Source organism: Chiloscyllium plagiosum, chromosome 9, assembly GCF_004010195.1.
Source record: "Chiloscyllium plagiosum isolate BGI_BamShark_2017 chromosome 9, ASM401019v2, whole genome shotgun sequence".
NCBI lineage: Eukaryota > Metazoa > Chordata > Chondrichthyes > Orectolobiformes > Hemiscylliidae > Chiloscyllium > Chiloscyllium plagiosum.
In genome coordinates, this window is record NC_057718.1 from 48,272,938 (window position 1) to 48,290,662 (window position 17,725).

Consider the following 17,725-nt stretch of genomic DNA (forward strand, 5'->3'; position numbering starts at 1 on the left):
GAATTATAATCACTCACTCACTCACAATACTAGAAAATCTCCAGTAAGTGTTAGCTTTTTTCATTTACTTCTCTATGTAAATTCCCTCGTTGAACGAGGAATAACATACTATTTCTAGATTATTCTCAACTAGAGAATGAATCATCATTTGATATGTGAACAATCTTGTGTCAACAGCAAACAACTCAAAAGAAGTTGAAACGAAGAGAGAGAAAAAGCAATTGATCGAATCCTGTGATGCAGCTTAGTGCTATTGAACAGAGATTCTGATTTTTTTTGTATACACACGCACAATTATTCATGTCCTGCCTGTATTTGTATATCTCTGTTTGTGAAGGGGAATTTAAGAAGGCATGAGTTGCAGGATTGTAAGTTAGCAACTGATGTTTCTTAATTGCCATTGGTTAAAGAGTATTAGTTTGTAATAAACAGTTCTGTTCCCGTTTATGTATAGGTGAGTACTTTCTTTTAACCTGAGTTTGTCAGTTACAAAAACTGGAGTGTTTGGAGAGTTTGATTAAATCTTTCACATTTGTAATGACTATGGGAATAATGGGCTTGATTTGCAATCAATCATGGCAAACAGTAAAGATTTGCAACATGTCTTTAAGAGTTAACTGTTCAGATCACTAAATCCTCTCTTTGTACTTTCAGAACACTATATCAGTGAACAATGCCGATAATGTCCTGGTTTAAATGGAGCAAGCCTAATCAAAGTTACTCTCAGAGGAACCCTGCTGATGTGATCATTGAAACCCTCATGATGGAACTCAGCTGGCAGCTGAAACAAGCTGAGAAGATGCAGAGAGAGCGAGAGAATGAGTACAGGAGGATAAAAACAGGTGTTGACTATAGCTGGCTAATCAGTCATCCCAAACAGAGCTATGAAGTGTCTCCAAGAGAGAGGCTAGAACTTGAAGAAGCTTGTTCCAAAATCCACCCTACTTACTGTGGGCCTCTGGTACTCAGGTAATGCCTCTGAAATCTGATATTTATACAAATTGCGTGGATCTCTCTACCAACAGATTTGTGCAAAATCTAAGCTAATTAGAGGATCTTAAAAGGTTAAATACATCAGAAACAGACTGAATGAACTGTTATAGCTTTCCTGCTAGTTAAGAGACAGCCAGAATCTGTGACGATGTAGGGGTCAAGAAACACAAGGGATTGAACCTTATTTTTTTTTGGCTAATTCTGAATGTTATTGAGTTATCTGAATTGAGGCCAACCAAGATTGCTCACTGTTTCTTAAAAACACGCTTCATTAACCACCTACCCCACCCCAATGATGTCCTTTCCATTCAATTCCAGCCCCATTTTACCACACACTGGTCCCAGAGCAACTCACCCCTCCGTGGATACTCTGGAATTCATCAACATCCTTTGTGCCCACTCTATCTGTTAAAAATTCACTGGGCACCCAGTCAAGCCCTGTCAGTTCAGAGCTGCCCTGCACAGTTCCTGACATTTGCCTCAGACATGACAAACAGGGGAAAGCCAGCACCTTGCTTTGTGGCCAGGAACCTGGAGGTCTTGATGGATGGGGTTATGCAGAGGCAGTACCTCTTCATTAGCCCCCATGGGGTCCAAGACAACAGGTCATGGCAACCTTGTCTGAGCGTACCATCCTGGTTCGAGAACTCTCAATTATCTGGAGGAATCCACAACTTCGTAGGAAGGTTTTCTGACCCTTGTCTAGTCTACCAGTGTAATCTTCTCTCTGATACCTCACTCTCACTCTGTCTTGGCTACTGCTCCACCTCCCATCAAGGCTAATGCTTTACTGCTCTCACTCTTCTGTTACTTGCACTAACCTTGTATGTCCTTTGTGCCACCTATTTTCTTGTCTGGGACACCTGACCACCTGCATTCAAAGTATATAGTCATACCACACACTATCATCTCCTTTAATACCTGCCTCTCTATCATTCCAGGAGGACAACAACCCAAAAGGACAGAGAAAGTCAAGACAGGTGGCGAGCTGCGCAACCTTCAGCTCCTCATCCCTTCTGTGGAGACCATCCTGACTGTGATTAACCCCCAAGCAGCTAACAGTATTTCCAAGCCTTGAGACATATATCAAAGTCTGCCCTTGACCTGATGTGCAAGGGCACCCTGAACAAAGACTATCCTCCTGTCTTGCCTGCTTGACAGCCAAGACAATCTTCCTTTCTTTATGTTAGTGGCAATGGTAACTCAAAACAGAAGTCAAATGAGTCTGGTGTCTTTGCCTGAGGGGGCAAAGGCTAGGCAAAACAAGTCAAGGCAGGGATGCTGTGAACATCTAGATCGAATGAGTATAATGACAGTGAGTGGAGAGGCTGGAGGTGCAGACTGGACCAGTCCATGTGCTAGGTATCTTCCCCGGAGCGCACAGTGTCCTTGCAGTAGCAGTACAATGATAATTGTCAGTACAGCCTTGAAGTGCTGAAACATCTCATAAGTGGATTAGAGATGGGCTTTTAGGAGCTGGCACACGTCTGATGTCGATGGGAATGGGATGCATGTGAGCAGTTGCCTATGGACTGTGCACTGAAATGTTGTTGACCAGCGTCCCACATGGCGGTTGTTCAGAGCAAGTAGTGAACTGAATCTGTTAGGTACCTGGTATGATTTCCATGTTGGGTTTTCTTAACAATGAGTTTGGTTAACAAAGTGTTTGCCCAGCAATAATCCCCATTAACTGACAACTTCTCACTGCCCAGTGAGAAACTCACCACACCAGTTGTGAAACACATAAAAGATAGGACAAGATGCTCCCAACATCGAGATTGCCCTCGTTGGACTTTTTGTCTGATTCTAGACTCACCATAGTTCACTTTTTTCAGATATTTGGAAGGTTCTGCTCTGAGCTTTTTGTTTCCCTCCTTTCTGGAGAGTACCTGGCCACAAAGAAATCTCAAGTATCTGCTGTCTCTCTTCCCCATCCCCCTCCTGGAATATAATATCTCTGCGAAGACCTAATTGAGATTTGGAATCCAATCTCACCAGCTACTGTGAATCAGTGGGTGTTTTAGGCTGCTTAATTTTATATTGTTTGCTATTGACCCCTTCATCCATTCTGGTGGGAGGTCAGCCAACAGAATTGAAATGTAGTCTGAATACTAATAGAGTATGATTTCTAGAAATGTAGGTGACTTACCAAGTCTATTTGCTACTTGGTTAGACCAAACCTCCCCAGATTTAAAATTGTGACACATCTTTGTGAGATGATAATTTCAGTTATGTACCAGATAGGCGTATATCCCTTTCTATCTCACCTGTATCACTGCTGTTTCCTTCTTATTGTCCTATTCTCTCCACTATTGTGAGTTGAGATAAAACACTAATTCATTTTAATTCCAGGTCTTTCTAATCATCATTTAACTACAAAATGTTTGTCAATTAGGTCCTCAAGATCTGCTAAACTTTGATCCAATGCAAATACTGAATTTGGTCACGAGCTCGAACACTATATTCTCTGGAGTATTCATTATATATTAAGTACACATCTCAGAGGACCACATGACAATTTATCCCTCCTCATAAATCCTACCTTTCATCCTTCACATTACAGGATCAGAGACTCACTTCTGCATTTTCACCTCTGTGCTTAGACCTTCTACATCTGACTATCCATCTATCTTTTTCACAATATATTTTCACCTTTGAGCTACAACACTGTAAGCAGCTGTCAATTTATCTTAGTGCCCAGCTGATTGCTAGGGCTAATCCTCTCTTCATATCTTTCAGTTTTTATATTATTTCTTTAGTGGTTTCACAGCACTAAGCCTGAAACTGGTGATTTGTTCCTTAAAGCACTTTTAATACCATAGTTTGTTTATTGTGCTCATAGGTTTCCCAGTTTGAGATCAAAAACAGTGGCATCAGTTTGATAGAGAGGTAATTGGGGGACAATGTAGACTAAGAAGTGGTAGAGGTAGAAGAATAATTCCTTTATTTTTAATGATAGGCTTGAAAAGATAGGTATAGTAATGTGTTTGACAATTACATGTATAAATAACAATAATAAATTAAGATTTTACAAATTTCAAGTAGTACTCCACATATATACAACTTGCTCCAAAATTAGCAACAATACTTATCCAAAATGGAGGCAGTCAAAGAACATACTGGGTTTGTATCTCCTTTTTATGCAATTCAAAGAAAGAAAGCATTCAGTGTTTAATTTATGCCAAGATGAACTTCCTTTGGAGTGTATTAATCTCAATCATTACACATACAATGACAGAGGCCTTCTATTCTGGTTGATATTCTGCTACTCTTTGATGATTATCCAGCAACAACATTTGTTTCCATTGTTTGCTCTTCCCAAACTTTAACTTTTATCCTGAAATTTCATCAAAAGATGAGATTTGCACCATACACGTCTAACTAATTTTAATCTATCCAAGTAGTTTATCCATAATTGAAACAACTGCTGTTTCGTCTGTTTTGCATTAGTATAAAAATAATGACATCGTTACAGAATGAATCCTGCAGAACAAAATTGTGGAAAGAGAAACATAGAAAATAGGAGCATTCAGCCCATTGAGCTCAGTCTGCCCTTCATTATGATCATGGCTGGTCATCCAACTGAGTACCTTCTTCCTGTTTTCACCCCATACCCTTTGATCCCTTTAGAACATAGGCTTATATTTTAGATAAAGGGTATCAAACACTATACCATTGCTTTAATTTTTGCCTGCTGCTGTATCCCTATGACCCATTATGCCAAAACCTGCTGGATTTCTTTCTATATTGCAATAACAACCTACAATCTTACTGAAAATGAAGTATGTTCTAAATCCCTCATTGATTAGTGTGCTGATCACCTCCTCTGATCAGGCAGCATTCTCAGAAATATAGTATACAGCATTATGATAAAATAATGCAGCACAGTTTTCTATACTGCTTCCAAACACAATCCCTAACTTCAATAGTAGCACCAAACTGAAGAATTAAATCTTTTGAATGACCAACATTAGAAGTAAATGCAAAGTAGCAAATGTAAAGGCTCAGATTTGCTGTGATTAGCATGAATTGCATACTCCAATCGCTCTATATTACTAAACTGATTGAATTGCACTAACAAAGTGTAGTAATGATTCGAAAGTTTCAGGGAAAATAGCCCCAGCCTAATCAGCCTCTCCCTATTGCTCAAATCCTCCAACCCTGGCAACAACCTTGTAAATCTTCTTTGAACCCTTTCAAGTTTCATAATATCTTTCTTATAGCAGGGAGACCAGAATTGAATGCATTATTCAAACAGTGGCCTAACCAATGTCTTGTACAGCTGCAATATGACTTCCTAACTCTTATACTCAATGCATTGACCAATAAAGGCAAGCGTACCAAATACTGCCTTCACTACCTTGTCTATCTGCCACTCCACTTTCAAGGAATTATAAATCGCACTCCAGAGTAGAATAGAGTAGATTTTATTTTTCATTTCTACCATATACAACTGTTAACTTAAAAAATGAGACAGTGTACCTCCAGGATCAAGATGCTACATGGACAGCACATACTACACGATCATACACAGGATGGCATAAGGTGCATAAGAAGTGGAAAACACAAATTACAGTGTAATAAAAGAATGATAATTAATAGACATTGTTCTAGCAGTGATTTGAAGTCGTGCAAAGAATTTCAGGTGAAAAAGAGTCCAACCATACAGTGTTCAGGAGCCTGATAGCTTGGGGGGAGGAACTGTTGCATAGTCTGGTTGTGAGAGACTGAATGCTCTGGTATCTTCTGCCAGATGGCAGGAGGGAGAAGAGTTTGAGTGAGGGGTGCGTGGGGTCTTCCACAATGCTCTTAGTCTTTTGGATGCACACCATACCACAGTGTGTGGTGTTAATGTCTGTAATGGAAGGAACAGAGACCCCGACGATCTTCTCAGCTGTCCTCACTGTCCGTGTAGGGATCCAGGCAGTAATGCAGCAGCTCAGGGTACTCTTGATGAACCCTCTGTAGAATGTGGTGAGGATGGGGGTTGGGAGGTGGGCTTTTCTCACCCTGCGCTGAAAGTAGAGACGCCACTGGGCTTTCTTGGCTATGGAGCTGGTGTTGAGGCATCAAGTAAGATTCTCTGCCAAATGTATGCCAAGAAATTTGGTGCTTTTCACGATCTCCAATGGGGAGGCCATCGATGTCCAGCGGAGAGTAGTCACTCTGTGTCCTCCTGAAGTCAACAACCATCTCTTTCTTCTTGTCCACGTTCAGAGACCAGTTATTGGCTCTGCACCAGTCCATTAGCTTCTGCGCATCCTCTCTGTATGCTGGTTTATTGTTTCTGCTGATGAAGACCCACTACAGTCGTATCATCAGCAAACTTGATGATGTGATTCCACCTGTACATCGCTACACAGTCGTGTGTCAGCAAGGTGAACAGCAGTGGACTGAGCACACAGCCTTGGGGGGCCCCCTGTGCTCAGTGCGATGGTGTTGGAAATACTGTTCCCAATCCAGACTGACTGAGGTCTCCCAGTGTCCCAGTTACAAAGGGCTGTATTTAGGGCCGCAGCCTTGGTTGATCATGCCGCTTCCGCGACTGCTGACCAGACAACCGCCGCCGAGATGCACTGCCGCCGAGACCAACGCAAGACCCAATCAGAACAACATGTCTGCTCCCTCTGCCACTGCTGCAGCCATTCCAGCGTCCAACGACATCACCTATGCTGTGCGTTTCACGACTTCCACCCCTTATGTCATCACCTACACTACGTGTTCCACCACTTCCACCCCCACTGATGCCACTCACATGAACGCCACCAACACGCCCCCCGCGGGTCCCACAATTACTATCTCTCGCCCCCCCACCGATGCCTGGGGTAAGCGTCACTTCCATAAATGACGTAACCTCCCCGGTCCCTCCTCTACCACACCCTCTCTAATTACAGTCTCCACCCCCCCCACTCCCAGCTCCAGCCTTATACCAGATCCTAGCTCCTAGCCCTGCTGAATTTTCACCCCAGACCTCCCCCTCACTGAGGATGAACGATCAGTCCTCAGCAAAGGCCTTACCTTCAATCCCCTCCACTCCCAGATCAACAAATTCAATATGAGTTGTGACATCGAACACTTCTTCTGCCGCCTCCACCTCCAAGCTTACTTATTCCATCAAGAGTCCTGCCCACCTTCTGAGGACCCCTACGCTTGCGTCCAACACACCCCATCCAACTGGACACCCTGTGCCAGTCTGTTACCCGCCTTCGACCTCTTTATTTCCAACTGCCACCAGGGCATTGACCGCCTCAACATGTCCACCCCCCCTCACCCACTCCAACCTCTCACCCTCACATTCCACCACCACCCCATTCCCTCTGCTCCAACCCCAACCTCACCATCAAACCAGCAGACAAAGGGGGTGCAGTGATAGTTTGGCGCACCAACCTCTGCACCGCTGAAGCCAGGTGCCAACTCGAAGACACCTCCTCCTACAGCCTCCTTGACCACAACCTAACCTCCCATCACGAAACCATCATCTCCCAGACCGTACACAACCTCATCACCTCAGGAGATCTCCCAGCCATAGCTTCTGACCTCATAGTTTGGGATCCTCACACCACCCGGATCTACCTCCTACCCAAGATCCACAAGCCTGATCAACCCGGCCAACCGATCGTCTCAGGCTGCTTCTGCCCCACTGAATCATCTCCACCTACCTTGACACTGTCCTATCCCCACAGTCCAGGAACACCCCACATACGTTTGGGACACTATCCACGCCCTCCACCTCCTCCAAGACTTCCATTTCCCTGGTCCCGAATGCCTTATCTTCACCATGGACATCCAGTCCCTCGATACCTCCATCTTCCATGATCAGGGTCTCCAAGCCCTCCATTTCTTTCTCTCCCGATGTCTCCAGCAGTACCCTTCCACTGACACTTTCATTCGTTTGGCTGACTCGAATCTTCCCACTTCCTCCAAATGAAAGGGGTAGCCATGGGCAGCGCATGGCTGTGCCTGTCTCTTTGTTGGATTCATAGAACAGTCCATCTTCTGTAGTTATACTGGCACCACTCCACACCTTTTCCTCCGCTACATTGATGACAGCATCAGCGCCACCTCATGCTCCCGTGAGGAGTTTGAACAGTTCATCAACTTCACCAACACATTCCACCCTGACCTTAAATTCATCTAGACTTTCTCGGACAACCCCCTCCCTCCTCTCCATCTCCATTAACGATGACTGACTCAACACTGACATTTTCCATAAACCCACCGACTCCCACAGCTACCTGGATTACACCTCCTTCCACCCTGCCTCCTGCAAAAACACTATCCCTTATTCCCAATTCCTCCGCCTCCGCCATATCTGCTCCCAGGAGGACCAGTTCCACTACAGAACACACCAGATGGCCTCCTTCTTTAAAGACCACAATTTCCCCTTCCACGTGGTCGATGATGCCCACCAGCACAGCCCATCCACCTCCTGCACCTCCACTCTCAAACCCCACCCCTCCAACCGCAACAAGGACTTCCCCTGCCACTGCAGGAATTGCAAAACCTGCGCCCACACCTCCGTCTAAGGCCTCAAAGGAGCCTTCCACATCCATCAAAGTTTCACCTGCACCTCCACACATGTCATTTACTATATCTGTTGCTCCCAATGCAGTTTCCTGTACAGTGGGAAGACAAGATGCCTACTCGCAGAGTGCTTCATAGAACATCTCTGGGATACCTGCACCTACCAACCCCACTGCCCCATGGCTGAACACTTCCTCTCTCCCTCCCACTCCACTGAGTACATGCAGGTCCTGGGCCTCCTGCATCACCACTGTCTAACCACCTGATGCTTGGATGAAGGACAACTCATCTTCTACATTGAAACCCTCCATCTCCTTGGCATCAATGTGGATTGCACCAGTTTCCTCATTTCACCTCCCCTCATCTTATCCCAGTTCCAACTTTCCAGCTCAGCACCGCACTCATGACCTGTCCTACTTGTCCATCTTCCTTCCAACCTATCTGCTCTACCCTCCCTTCCAACCTATCACCATTATCCCTATCTCCATCTACATGTCACACTCTCTGCTACCTTCCCTCAGTCCCACCCCCTTCCTATTTATCCCTCAGCCCCGAGGCTTCCAGCCTCATGCCTGATGAAGAGTTTTTGCATGAAACATCGATTTTCCTGCTCCTCAGATGCTGCCTGACCTGCTGTGCTTTTCCACACCATACTCTCGACTCTAATCTCCAGTATCTGCAGTCCTCACTTTTGCCTAGTTGTATTTAGGCACAGCAGACTAGGCTTTCCAATCAGGTGCTGATGAATGATAGTGTTAATGCAGAATTGAAGTCTATGAATAGTAGTCTGTCATAGGTGTCCTTCTTCTCCAGATGGCTAATGGCCAGATGGCGGGTAGTGGAATTGGCATCATCAATTGAGTGGTTGGGACAATACACAAACTGCAGGGTGTCCAGTGAAGGGGGCAGTAGCGTCTTAATACGAGTCTCTCGATGGGTGTTAGTGCAAAGAGGTGATAGTTGTTGAGACGGAACGCTGAAGACCTCTTCGGCACGGGAACGATGGTAGTGGCCTTGAAACACGTTGGAACTATGGTGCAGCTCAGGGAGATGTTGAAGATGCCCATGAGAACATCCACAGTATGTCAGAATATCCTCTGAGCACTCTGCCAGGGATGTTATCTGTTCCAGCAGCCTTACATGGGTTGACTCTGCATAGAGTTCTCCTCATGTCGGCTGTGGTAAAACACTGCACCTGGTCATTGGGAGGGGGCGTAGACTTCCTCACTGCCATGTCATGTCGTGCCTCAAACATTTGCATAAAGGTTGTTCAACTCATTCAGTCGGGAGGCATCACTAGCACAAGGAGGTAGTGCTGTTCTGTGGTTGCTAATGGCTGGATGCCCTTCCACATGCTCCGTGTATCGCCGCTGACCTGAAAGTGGCTGTGTTTTCTCTGTGCGTGTGCACGCTTTGCCTCTGATGACCCGGGTCAGGTTGACCCTCGCTGTTGTTAGGGCCGCCTTGTCATCTGCTCTGAAGGTGGAATTCCGGAGCCTCATCAACACACACACACACACACGCACACACACACGCACCTTTGCAACCATCTGCAGCTTCTGGTTGGGGTGAGACATGATGGTCTTGGACACAGTGACATCATCAATACACTTGCTAATGTAGCAAATCACTGACACGGTGTACTCCTCGACGTTGATGGAATAGCCATTGGTTGCCGCCTCCCTGAACACACGCCAGTCAGTGCGCTCAGAACTGGTTTGACACATCTAACAAGCGGTCTCTATGCTGAGATTAGCATAACAGAGATGTGATCTGAGGATCCGAGGTGGGGCTGGGGCTCTGCCCTGTATGTGTTGGAGATGTTTGTATAAACCAGATTGAGCGTGTTCCCCCCCCCATTGTCGCCGTGTCCACATGCTGGCGGAATTTAGGGAGCACAGTCTTGAGATTTGCATGGTTGAAGTCTCCAGCAATAATAAAGAGCCCATCAAGGTGTGCATTCTGCAGTCCACTAACAGCTCATATATTTCACAGAGTATCTCCTTAGCATTAGCATTGGGAGGAATATACACCCTGATTATAAGGATAGCTTTAAATTCCTACGGCAAATAAAATAGTCTGCACCTAACAGTCACAAACTCTACCAATGATGAGCAATAACTGGAGACTAGCATGGAGTCTTTGCACCATTTCATGTTGGTGCAGACACACAGACTGCCCCACCCCGAGCATTTCCGCACAGAGCTGCATTTCTGTTGGCATGAAACAAGCCGAGCCTGTCTAGCTTGATGGTGATGTGTGGAACTCTGTCGTTGAGCTATATTTCCACAAAAACAAGGACTCAGCAGCTTCTGATGAATTCCAGTTTATTGTCCAGGGAACAGATGTTGGAGAGCAGAATGGACAGTAGGGCTGGGCCGGCTGCGGTTTATTTTTAGCTTGGCATGAACTCCTGCACACTTACCGTGCTTCTGCCTCCTCGCACACCGATGACTCAACACCCGGCCACCAGCACCGGATGAGGCCGAGGACTGGAGGCCTGGTCTCCGCGGCAAGCCAAGATCGTGTAACTCCTTAATCAGCTCTCCAGTCTCTGTTTGGCAACACTCCCCAATAACTTATCATTTAGCGTATAAGTTCTGCCCTGATTTGCCTCACCAAAATGCAGCACCTCACACTTACCTAGATTAAACTCCATCTGCCACTCCTCAGTCATTGGCCTGTCTGATTGTAATCTGAGGTAGCCTTTACTGTCCACTGCACCACCAATTTTAGTGTCATCTACAGACTTACTGACCGTAACTCCTAAATCATTTATATAAATGACAAAAAGCAGTGGACTCAGCACCGATCTTTGCGGCACACCACTGGTCATAGACCTTCAGTCCGAAAATCAACCGTCTGCCACCCCCCTCTGTCTCTTATCTTTGAGTCAATTTTGTATACAAATGGCTAGTTCTCCCTGTATTCCATATGATCTAACCTTGTTAACCATGTGGAATCTTGACGAATGCCTCTCTATGCCCCTTAGATTCAAAAGCAAGTGGGTGTACCCAGTATGACATATGGGTCTGACATTGTATGTCTTAAGTGTGCTGGACATCCAGGGTGCATGACAGAAGGTGTTACCTGCTGAGTTAAAGTGTTTATTGAAAGGTGCTATACTCTGAACCTTTTTATTAAAATATATGATCAAGAAACAGGTGTCGGCAATTCAACCGCTCAGGCCTGTTCCACCATTTAATACAATCATGGATGACTTTATGTCGCCTCATCTCCACTTAGCTGTCTGTTCTTCATAACTCTTAAACACATTATTGATTAAAAATATGTCTATCTCCTCAAATTTATTCAGCATCCTGGAGTCCACTGCCAGTGAATTCTACAGGTTCACAACTCTTTGAGAGAAGATATTCCTACTCATCTCGGATTTAAATCTATCACCCCATGGTCTAAAACTATGACCTCTTGTTCTAGATTTCCCTTGTGGGGGCAAACATCTGCTCTATGCCTACTTTTCAGTAGGTACACAGATACTCTTCCCCAACTCTTCTGCTGTTATATTGATGACTGAATCGGTGCTGCATCCTGCACCCAGGCTGAACTGGAGCAGCTCATTGACTTTGCCAACAATTTCCAGCCTGCCCTTAAATTCACTTGGCCCATCTCAGGCATCTCCCTCCACTTCCTTGACCTCTTGATTTCCATCTTTGGTGACAGTTTACGGATTCACATTTACTACAAACCCACAGACTCCTATAACTACCTGGACTACACCACCTCCACCCCTTATCCTGCATGACCTTCCTACACCTACTTATTCAATTCCCTTTATCATTTTATACCCCTCAATTAGATCTCCTCTCATCTTTCTGAACTCCAGAGATTACAGGGCCTAGACTTCTCAATCTCTCCTCATAAGTCAAACCTTTCAGCTCTGGAATTAATCTGGTGAATTGTTTATGATATTGGGCTGACCCACCGAACAACTCAAATATTAATAGGCAAAAGGAACTGTTCAGCTATTTCAAGGGTTCATCCACTACAAACAGATTAGTTTGTTTGGCAATTGAGCAAACTTACTGGGTATTTCTTGGTCTTTTTATCATTGTGGAAACTCATTTCAGAGTTCTGACAGGGAGATTTTGTTTGTCATTAAAAACTAATTATCCTGAAGTCATGAGTAGTCTGTAGCCTTAGATGCCTGTAATTCATAAAGGAGACTGTTACTAAGATTTGCTAGGTACTGCAGCCACAATGCAAGTCTCAAATTAGGACCTGGACACCAATGTCTGTGGTTGTTGAGATTACTGCAGTGCTGGCATCCAAGTGATATCAGCAATGATCCAAGACACATTCAACTGATATCAGCAATATCTCACAGTTTGTGGTCTGGAAGACAGAGCACTGTGGATCTCTGTGTGAGGAGGAGATAAATGCTTGTAATCTCCACTTTAGATCACATTAGAGTGGCAAGGGCCAAGGTGGGATCATGTTATTTTTTTGGAAGTAGATGGTGCCTGCTGCAAGGTGCATGCATCTTGACCAGAGAAGGATGCAGCGTTGTTTGGGAGAGTGTCTGGGATGCCTTTTCTGGAAGACAGATCTATCAGACCTCCGATTGGGGGGCTATTCTGAGAAGGCCGCTGAAGTATTTCTGGGGTCTTGCAAGCCTGAGTGAGGGTAGGGCTGATCAGGGATTGTGGAGGAAACTTGTGCCTGGAGGTGGAGGAGTTAGGGGAGGTTCTTAATGAATACTTTGCTTCGGTATTCACTCGTAAGAAGGACTTGTCTTTTGATATGCTCAAACCGGTTGATGTTAAGAAGGAGGATGTGCTGGAAAGTTTGAAAAACACGAGGATAGATAAGTCTCCTGGACCAGATGGCATATACCCAAGGTGGTAAAAACAATGACTGCAGATGCTGGAAACCAGATTCTGGATTAGTGGTGTTGGAAGAGCACAGCAGTTCAGGCAGCATCCAAGCTGGAAAGTTTGAAAAACACGAGGATAGATAAGTCTCCTGGGCCAGATGGCATATACCCAAGGTGGTAAAAACAATGAATGCAGATGCTGGAAACCAGATTCTGGATTAGTGGTGTTGGAAGAGCACAGCAGTTCAGGCAGCATCCAAGGAGTGAGGCGGAAGATGAGGCATTCTTCCTCCAGGCGTCTGGTGGTGAAGAAGCGGCGATGAAGGAGGCCCAGGACCTCCATATCCTCGGCAGAATGGGAGGGGGAGTTGAAATGTTGGGCCACAGGGCGGTGTGGTTGATTGGTGCGGGTGTCCCGGAGATGTTCCCTAAAGCGCTCTGCTAGGAGGCGCCCAGTCTCCCCAATGTAGAGGAGACGGGATATACCCAAGGCTATTATGGGAAGTGAGGAAAGAGATTACTGTGCCTTTGGTGATGATCTTTGCATCCTCACTGTTCACTGGAGTAGTACCAGATGATTGGAGGGTGGCAAATGCTATTCCCTTGTTCAAGAAAGGGAATAAGGGCAACCTTAGGAATTACAGAACAGTCAGTCTTACATCGGTGGTGGTCAAATCTTTGGAGAGAATTTTGAGAGATGAATTTATAATTATTTGGAAAAGCATAACTTGATTAGAGATTGTCAACATGGCTTTGTGAGGAGCAGATCATGCCTTGCAAGCCTTGTTGAATTCTTTTGAGGATGTGACAAAACACACTGATGAAGGTAGAGCAATGGATGTGGTGTACATGGATTTTAGCAAGACGTTTGATAAGTTTCCCCATGGGAGGGTCATTCAGAAAGTAAGGGGGCATGGGATACAGGGAAATTTGGCTGTCTGGATATAGAATTGAGTGGCCCATAGAAGACAGGGGTGGTAGTTGATGGAAAATATTCAGCCTGGAGCTTGGTGACCAATGGTATTCCACAAGAATCTGTTCTGGGATCTCCACTCTTTGTGATTTTTATAAATGACTTGGATGAGGAGGTGGAAGGGTGGGTTAGTAAGTTTGCAATGACATGAAGGTTGGTGGAACTATGGATAGTGTAGAGGGCTATTATAGGTTGCAACAAGACATTTGACAGGATGTGGAGCTGGGATGAGAAGATGTAGTTCAACTTAGAAAAGTGTGAAGTGATTCATTTTGGAAAGTTGAATTTAAATGCAGATTACAGGGTTAAAGGCAGGATTCTTGGCAGTGTGGAGGAACCAAGGGGTTTGGTGTTCATAGATCCCTCAAAGTTGCCACCCAAGTTGATAGCGTTGTTAAGGAGGCGCATTGTATGTTGGCTTTCATTAGCAAGGGGATTGAGTTTAAGAGCTGTGAGGTAATGCTGCAGCTCTATAGACCTCTGGTTAGACCATACTTGGAATATTGTGTTCAGTTCTGGTCGCCTCATCATAGGAAGGATGTGGAGGGTTTAGAGAGGGTGCAGAGGAGATTTACCAGGATGCTGCCTGGACTGGAGGGCATGTTGTATGAAGAAATGTTGAGAGACCTAGGGCTTTTCTCATTGGAGTGAAGAAGGATGAGAGGTGACTAGATTGAGGTGTACAAGATGATAAGAGGCATACATAAAGTGGATAGCCAGAAACATTTTCCCAGGGTGGAAATGGTTATTACGAGGGCGCATAATTTTAAGGTGATTGGAGGAAGGTTTAGGGGAGATGTCAGAGGTAGGTTCTTTACATAGAGAGTGATGGGTTGGTGGAATATACTGCCAGCAGTGGTAGTAAAATCAGATATATTACGGACATTTAAGTGACTCTCGGAGAGGCACATGGATGATGTAAAATGTAAGGTGTGTAGGTTAGTTTAATCTTAGAGTAGGATAAAAGGTTGGCACAACATTGAGTGCTGAATGGCTTGTAATGTGCCGTACTGTTCTATGTTCTATGTTCTATGCAAGCCAAAGAATCACTGAGTGACTACATGGGACCCATGCACTTATGAAAAGACCAGCTGCTGGGTAGCAGGGAGGCGAAGGCTGCAGGAGCCTTTAGTTTGAGGACTGTCTCTCCTTGGTCCTGAACACTTTCAGTATTGGCCTCTGTTTTGGAGTTTCGCTCTCCACAGACTCAATTTGAGAAGTTGTACACAGAGATGAAACTAGATATCCTGTCTTCTCCCCAATTCCTTTGAGGTGAAGCTGCACTCCCAATTGGCTTACACTGAGAGTCTCTGATCCTTTAGGAAATTGAAACATTGCTTCTCATCATATTTCACTGATATTGGCTCCATTGTGATCCTCCGACTCAGCTGATCAACATGTAGAATATCTCAATAAATATAATGCTTATACTATTTCACTCCTTAATAAATATCACCATATTAAAAAAATGATGACAGGAAATGCATGCAGTCCTAAGAACTTTAAGAAATTAACCTTGTCAGCTTTTTGACAAAGGGTCAGTTAGACTTGAAATGTCAGCTGTTTTCTCTCCTTACAGATGCTGCCAGACCTGCTGAGATTTTCTAGCATTTTCTCTTTTGGTTTTGTCAACTGAGTCTGGATGCAGTGCTCAAGATGTGATCCCACCATAGCAGTGTACTGTTAGTTTATGACTTATGAAAACATTGACTTGTATGTAACTGTTTTAGCTATTCAACATTGGTTGTGTGTTGCTTTGGTTTAGTGTCAAGTCTGTGAAGATGGTTTTCTTCTTGTCCTGACAATACCCAACAACACGATTTGTTGCCTATATTTTTTTTTCATCTTGTTTAGTACTTAGCGCTTGTCTGCCTTTCATTTCAATGAATGTTGATTTGACCAAGTACTTTCTCCAACACACTCTGGCCATTTACCCAATTCAATTTCTCCACTTGGGCAGGGAACAAACACAAAATATTTCATGTCATTATTTTCTGATCTTGAGTTTGCAATATATTTAACATAACTAAGTTATGTTACTAAGCAATTCAGTTTATTTTAATTTTCTTTTTTCTGAATGGTGTCCTCCTTAATCCTTATGGTCTTAATTCTATATTGAGCTATGGTTTTTCAAGTGCAAATCACTCCCTGGTACCTTGTCCACACGGTTATTATTCTTAACTGAACCTCAATACTGAATGCTGCCAAGCTATTTGACTGCAAGAAGCATCATCCCCAGAGCACAGAGACTCACAGCTGAGCACTCTTATCTGCCCCCAGTATCCAGACAAGCTCACTTTCACAAGGATCATTTAATAGTGATCAGTAGTGTTAAGTCTGATTTATAATCTATTTAGTAATGCAGCCTGGTTTAATATATTTGCTATTAACAAATCAGAGTAAGTTTGTTAAGCCCAGTGGGGAACCTCAGGTGAATCTAGGTGTGCTGACTCTCTAATCTTTGCTGCCATGGAGCATGGTTTCTGGTGAAAAAGTGTAGGTTCACTTTAGGCAACTTAAGTCAAAGAACAAAATTATATATTTTAATAAAGATTTCCATTTGATATCAGGTTTCGACAGGTAATTGCTGAATACGAGCCCGAGGTTCACGAAGTGTTACAATTATTCCGGGCTGTTCTTCAGGATGCTTTTGAGCAAATGAAGGAAGATCAAGATACTAATAAACTAACCAGGCAGTGGAACAAGAAACAGACAATGAGTCTCTCCACGACAATATTTAAATCACGAGTAAGGATCTATCCTTTCAGCAGTAATATCAAGACAGTGTCAGAAGATGTGGAGCAAGGCTTTGAGTCAGCCAGACGAGTATGGAGTATGCCAGAGTTCAAAACTGCTAAAGACTTCTGATGGCTTGCACTATTTCTACTTTTCTAACAGACATTCTGCTGTAGAGATGATTAGTTATCATATTTAATCATTGAATCTTAGATTGATACTTGTCTTTCAGCAATGTGACTGCTATGAATGTGCATGGCTTGCTTACTGTGAACTCACAGATACAAAGCTGAGTGACTTATTCTTGGGAATGTAGATGGAATTTGTTTCTGGCTAAACTATGAAATGGAGGATAGTTGCTTTTAAACTGCAACTGATTATCATCACAATTGAATACCAACTGCACTTACAATGGATAATTATGATTTATCGGAATATGATATTGGTATGTTATCAGTTTTTTGAGGACTAATAAAAATTCTATCAGTAATGTAAGTGATCTCACTTCAATCCTTTCCATAGATGAATCTCTCTGCAGCACAGGTAGTGAAAAAATCCAGAATCATATGCTGATCATTCTCAGCTGTATTTTTAATGCTTCACGCAGTGCACCTTGTTAAACAGTTTGACCAGTTAGAAATCATTTCACTTTCATTGTCATTAGA

At 44.0% G+C, this 17,725-nt stretch overlaps 1 protein-coding gene across 4 annotated transcripts in view; it reads left to right on the plus strand.

The window, feature by feature from the left end:
* rd3 (retinal degeneration 3, GUCY2D regulator) overlaps positions 1–17,525 on the plus strand; it is a 28,206-nt gene extending 10,681 nt beyond the window's left edge. For all 4 annotated transcript variants that reach the window (XM_043695891.1, XM_043695890.1, XM_043695893.1 and 1 more), the window contains 2 exons: positions 655–969; positions 16,895–17,525. In XM_043695891.1, coding sequence (XP_043551826.1) covers positions 674–969; positions 16,895–17,192 — 594 coding nt within the window. In that variant the 5' untranslated portion in view covers positions 655–673 and the 3' untranslated portion in view covers positions 17,193–17,525. The remainder of the gene's footprint in view (positions 1–654; positions 970–16,894) is intronic.
* The last annotated feature ends 200 nt before the right edge of the window (positions 17,526–17,725 follow it).